This window comes from Triplophysa rosa, linkage group LG1 (assembly GCF_024868665.1).
Source record: "Triplophysa rosa linkage group LG1, Trosa_1v2, whole genome shotgun sequence".
NCBI lineage: Eukaryota > Metazoa > Chordata > Actinopteri > Cypriniformes > Nemacheilidae > Triplophysa > Triplophysa rosa.
This window is the reverse complement of record NC_079890.1, coordinates 4,862,552-4,868,793: the sequence shown is the minus strand read 5'-3', so window position 1 is coordinate 4,868,793 and position 6,242 is coordinate 4,862,552. Positions and strand designations below refer to the sequence as shown.

Sequence of the window (6,242 nt, the reverse complement as noted above, 5' to 3'; positions counted from 1 at the left end):
GTTGCCTGGTCTGATGAGTCTCGATTTCTGTTGAGACATTCAAATGGTAGAGTCAGAATTTGGCGTAAACAGAATGAGAACATGGATCCATCATGCCTTGTTACCACTGTGCAGGCTGGTGGTGGTGGTGTAATGGTGTGGGGGATGTTTTCTTGGCACACTTTAGGCCCCTTAGTGCCAATTGGGCATCGTTTAAATGCCACGGCCTACCTGAGCATTGTTTCTGACCATGTCCATCCCTTTATGACCACCATGTACCCATCCTCTAATGGCTACTTCCAGCAGGATAATGCACCATGTCACAAAGCTCGAATCATTTCAAATTGGTTTCTTGAACATGACAATGAGTTCACTGTACTAGAATGGCCCCCACAGTCACCAGATCTCAACCCGATAGAACATCTTTGGGATGTGGTGGAACGGGAGCTTCGTGCCCTGGATGTGCATCCCACAAATCTCCATCAACTGCAAGATGCTATCCTATCAATATGGGCCAACATTTCTAAAGAATGCTTTCAGCACCTTGTTGAATCAATGCCACGTAGAATTAAGGCAGTTCTGAAGGCGAAAGGGGGTCAAACACCGTATTAGTATGGTGTTCCTAATAATCCTTTAGGTGAGTGTATATAAACAGGTATATACTGTATATACATGTTCCTTTTCTGTTCAATCATAGCGTAATATTTTTTTCCTGGCTGAGTTTTACAGCTTTCTATTTTGCGTAAATGTAAAGCCTTCCCAGCATTTATTAAAAAAATCATGCATGGTGGTAAGTATTAAGATCTTAGTTCTACAAACACACACATGAATAGTTATAGTTAGTGTTAGCTAGTATACACTGTGTTGAAAATCTGTGAGGATGGGGAAACGTAAATAAATGAATAAATATTGTTATGTTGCAGGGAAAAGAGCGATGAACCTTTGTTGCACCCATACGTGCCAAGTTCATTTGTCAACGGGCCGTCAACAACCCGGAAAGAACTGCAATCTCAAAGTTTCTAAAGGCCTTGATTTTCTCCAAAAATACGGAAAGAAAATAATCCATATTGTCAATATTCACTTTGTAATGCATTTAGTCATTGCATGTAACACCACTGCAATGCTCTGATTTAAATTGCATAACAGAACTATTGTAAAGCAAGCTTGTCAAATAAACGTCTTGTCAGATTTTGTGAATTTTTACCACCAATTTTGACTTTTTTAAACAAAAGTTTTTACACAAAATTTTGCCTTGTGTGCTCAAACATAAATACGCAGTTGGAAAAGAGCATTAACACATTACACGCAGATGTATTTAGTATTACACATGAATGTTAACACATACACATTTAGAACAGCAATGTAAATTAAATAGTCAATTTGTTGAATCACATAATGTATTACTGTAATCAATAATTGTTTACTTCACGCTTTGTGTGCTTCCCCAGCGTCGAAATGAGCTCAGAAAACACGATTCCGCGCAACATTTCATTAGACCGTAGGTAAGTCGTAAGGATAAAAGTCCAGCTGCTTTTAAGTTCAGCAGATAATAGTTTGGTTAAATCCGGTTTGGCTGTTTACTATTAGAAGCAATCGTTTTCCAATGTTTTGCCACGGACTAAGGGGGCGTGTCTGAGTAAAAACGTGACGTTAATGTATAAAATGTTTGCATGTGGCTGAATATTTGAGAACTTTTTTCCTCTTTTGGCAGACATTTTTAACCTTTTTATGCTTTATGATTTTTATGTCAACTGCTATGAAAAACAAGCAGTAAATCCAACGTTGTCATGCCTCCATTTTCTAATAGCTGCAGATGGATTATATGGTAAGAAACCTTTTAAATTTAACCTTGTAATTTAATCATACACGTTTTAATATTGTTATCTGAGGAATATTACTCTTGAAAAATCGTAACAAAAATATCTAAGCAGTCTTATCCTTGCCATAATGTTTAGCGATAAATCCCAAAATTCCACATCAGGTTTATTGCGCCCTTGAGTAATAGGAAGCTTTCCTTGAGGGCCAAAACTGCACAAACTTATTTCTGCTCAAATTACTTGGCAAACATTCATGATGTCGGTCATAGATGTCAAATGTATGAATGTAAGATAATATCAGTAGAACAGGAAACTTGCAAAACGGATGGGTAAGACAGAGTTATGATGAAATCTGAATTATGTCAAATCAGAGCTGTGTTGCAAACCTCTGTCATTATAAGAAAATATGTAACATTAGCTGTTTTCAAACACAGGATTTATTAAAAACAAAACAAAGTCATCCACACACTTTACAACTATTACAACAGAAGTAGGCTTATAATAAAAGATTGATGCAAAAATACATATGCAAAAATGATAGAGATTAACTTTTGATGAATGACACAGAATACATGGCGAAGCTACCTTGTGAATAGAGGTAATGAAAGTGATATTAGTGTATTTTATTCTTTCTTGTTGCTTCGTTCTTTTTCTCAATAAAGTTAATGAGTTTTTTAACCCATGGTGTCCTGGGGTTAAGGCAGATCTTCTCTCCACTTGATAAACCGGCACTGAAAAAGACATCATGCAACATATTTTTAAGCTGGTACAACATTTATTCATAACACTAAAAGCTTGATGCTGCGTCTTGCTCAAACTGTACTGTAAAGAAAAATGAATGCAGACAGAGGAATTTATTCATAATATATCACCTCTGCTTTGATTCAACAAGTTTAATGTTCGGTCAATGTCATAATGAATAATTGTCCAGTCCTGCCCTGCTATATAAAATAACCGAGGAAAGGTTTTGTGAGGACAGTTGTTTGCTTTAGTGAAAAGTGAAGACACAAATCAAATTCCAATTTGCAATACTCATTTTTGTGAGTAATATTTCAGGAAGATTCAGTGAGCACTTACATGACCTCTGTAGTCTTACAGTGATGACCTCTTGGCAAGATCTCCACACTTTGCAAGTTATCTGGTGGGATTACCCTCGACTCCAGTTTTACACACATGCAGTGGCTGTTGTAACCTGGGCCGAAAGGCTGCATAGCTGGAGAAAGAGACGGCACTTAGTCATCATTCAAAGTAAACAATCATGTGAATCATTGAATGAGTCTAGCAGCTCAACGGCTGCATTATCGAAAATAATGACATAAATCCCAAACAACACAAAGTGCGAGTTCTGTAGAAGTTCAGGCTTTCTTTCTTTTATTGGACACTAGACTAGCAAGAATTCTGACAGCTTACCTTTGGAGAAAAGGATGCTGGCTCCAATCAACATTAACATCAGGAAGAACTTCATGGTGATTTTCTTTAGGTTGCGTCCTGAAGACAAAACACTCAAATCAGATTCTGCTGTTTGGGTCACTGTACTTTGCCTTATATATCATTGTTTTCAATGGTCTCGTGATATTTAAAAGTTTCAGTTTTATTTCACTTCCCCTCGGTGTTTTGTGTGTTTTTGACATTGTACTGTATGTGCGTGTGAAGGCTCATGTGTAAATATGTGGTTTTGATCTGTTCACATGTTTATCAGCCATGTGTTATATCTTATGTTTTCCACGTTACATTAAATTTAAAATCCCCCTTGAATTTTAGGCTGTTTTACCCACAAATGATTATATGAAAACTGCCCTGCATGACTTTGCATTTCTAGGTTAAATATTGGGATACAAGACGCATATAAGATAATCTCTTAAATGGCTCAATTGATAATTTGAATGTAATACTTTAAAAAAATAATTTCATGATGTTCCTAAGAACAAATATATTGTGAGGCCACAATAATAATACATTTAGTAAAATTAATTTAATTTATTATATCACCAAAAATAATCAATCTACAAATAGTTTGTTGTTTGCTTGCCTCATTTTTTAGGTATTATGAAATCACTGTCAGGGCATTTTCTCACATTGTAAAAAAACGTCTCAATGTGTGATTTTTGATATTAAGTCATGCTTTTCTCTCTACTCAAGCAAGCATGAGATGTTTTCGCTACGGATTATGTCAGTGTTACTGTAGTTTCACAAACTGGTGTCCCATTATGATCATATTATTTATTTATTTTAAGGGCAATGAAGGCACAAACTCCATGTTCTGAAAGAGAACTGTCAAATTCATTTCATGATTAAGCATCAAATTGCACTGACCCTTTATTTTAAAAAGACACCAAGCTGCCCTGTTTATGGGAAGTGCTGTTTATGGTTAAGTATAAGTCATGTGTACTTTTATGTATTTTTACACGGTCTATTTATTTATTTGTAATTAGAATTCACATTCTGAGAATACAATACTAACAATGAATAGTAATACACTTTTTTCATTAAAAGTTAATTTCTATACCCTTTATGAATAACTGGTCAGTAGCTCAGTTGGTTGGTTTTCATCATCCCTGTATTCTGTCTCGTATTTCTTGCTGATGAGCGGCATAACTCTGGTGTCATCTGATGCTATTGCTTTGGTGTTTTGCAATCTGACCATAAGTCAGCTGTCATGAACGGTAGGTGGTGAGAGACACGAAGACAAGGACAGAGGACCCAAGTGCAGACAGCGGGTAAGGGGTTAACACAAACTTTAATAAAAATAAGTAACAAAACAAAGACCCACGTGGGGGTAAAGTAACAAACATGGACACAGGAACAAGACTAACTAAACTAACAGGACTAGACAAACACATCACAACTACAAAATAAACTAAACTAAACTAACTCAAAGACAGGAACTCACCACATTACACAAACACGACAGTACAATGAACCAGCACGAGACAGAAGACACAAGGGCATTATAAAGGGGATAAATCAAGAGGGGACAGGTGCAGGACATGAACTAATTAACAAACAATAACGAGGAGACGAAAGGGCGGGAACAGAGACGCCACACCGGAGAGAGGGAGTATATGGAATGCCAAAACTGACTCTCTCCACATAAAACAAGAGGTTCTATCATGGTTCTGCCACTAGGTCAAGAAAAGCAAGACAAGGTGGGACAGAACCATGACATCAGCGAGATGTATAACAAGGGACCCAGTGAACAGCCCTGGTGCTCTGACGGCCTGTGGTCTCTTGCTCAGGAAGTCCATTATCCAGTTGCACATGAGTGTTTTGATGAGCGTCTGTGGGATGATTGTGCTGAACATCTGACATCTAACACAAGTGTGTGAAATCCAGGTGGATTGTGAATGCATTTGCATCATCTCTGAGCAGTTGTGTCTGTATGACAATTGATGTGGGTGTAAGGAGTGCTTTGAGGTGAGCCATGACCCGTCTTCGAAAACATTGGGGTTTTAGGGTGGGGTTGCGCATAATTTATATCATCGCTGCAAATATAGCTTTAATAATGCTGGAAGTTTCCTCATCGTTAATCAATCTGTCAGAAATCAGTCTGGCTTTATTCTAGAATTGCATTCCACAGTGAGCGCTGCACCGCCTCCCTCTGCCCATGTCTACAAATTACATTTTCATTTGAATCTTTCACTGAGCCCTGTTGAGCATCTCAGTGTTTCTCATGGTCAGTGTGGTCTGTCCCGCGCTGATCTCGTCACACATCAGAAATTTACCAAAGTGAGCCAAAGACTGATTAACTTTTGAAGGCCACATATTTTCCAGGCAACACAGAATAAAAATAGTTTAAAATGGCCCATCCTGCATTAGGAGTAAACTCTGAACTTCAGATGCAGAATCTACGAGAATCTGGCGGTGTGCAATACCTGTGACGCGAGTTGTAGACGCGACGCGGTGCGATTATACAGCATACACAATACACATATACACAATAATGGTGACATCAAATTAATCTTGTGTTCATTGTCAAAAAGGAGTTTTGTAAACGTGTGTTATTTGGTCAATAAAAGCAATTGACGTGATCTCCTGTTTCTGACCAATTTAGGTAATTCAAGCTTCTCTGAATAAGTCATATTTAGTGTTTAATCATTCAATATTTATCATTCATAATAAGTAGATGAACCGTTGACGGTTATATAAACTAATATTACTCAATTTATATAAGTAATTAATATTGAGAAATATTAGGTAGACTTTATCTAATTTATTTTAGTGTGTCATGACTCATATCTGATAAATTTAGGTACTCTTTACTTAAAAACATAGAATAAAATCTACTCAATCTAATTGAGTGGAAATTGTTGCCTCAATTTTATTGAGTAGATTCAGTAAGTTTGCATATAGTTTACTTTGCTACCTAATATATTGTAACAAACCTCTTAATAAGGAGGAAACATTTAAAGAGAATACCTTTCAGGAGAATGACGGGTACACAGTAAA

At 36.9% G+C, this 6,242-nt stretch overlaps 1 protein-coding gene across 1 annotated transcript; it reads right to left on the bottom strand.

Annotated features, from left to right (window-relative positions):
- Positions 1-2,221: 2,221 nt before the first annotated feature.
- cxcl19 (chemokine (C-X-C motif) ligand 19) lies at positions 2,222-3,323 on the bottom strand. The gene is made up of 3 exons (XM_057343596.1): positions 3,207-3,323; positions 2,874-3,009; positions 2,222-2,527 (listed from the first exon to the last, which is right to left on the bottom strand). Exons 1-3 carry the CDS (start codon positions 3,259-3,261, stop codon positions 2,410-2,412), a joined length of 309 nt encoding a protein of 102 aa, XP_057199579.1. The 5' UTR covers positions 3,262-3,323; the 3' UTR covers positions 2,222-2,409.
- Positions 3,324-6,242: the final 2,919 nt, after the last annotated feature.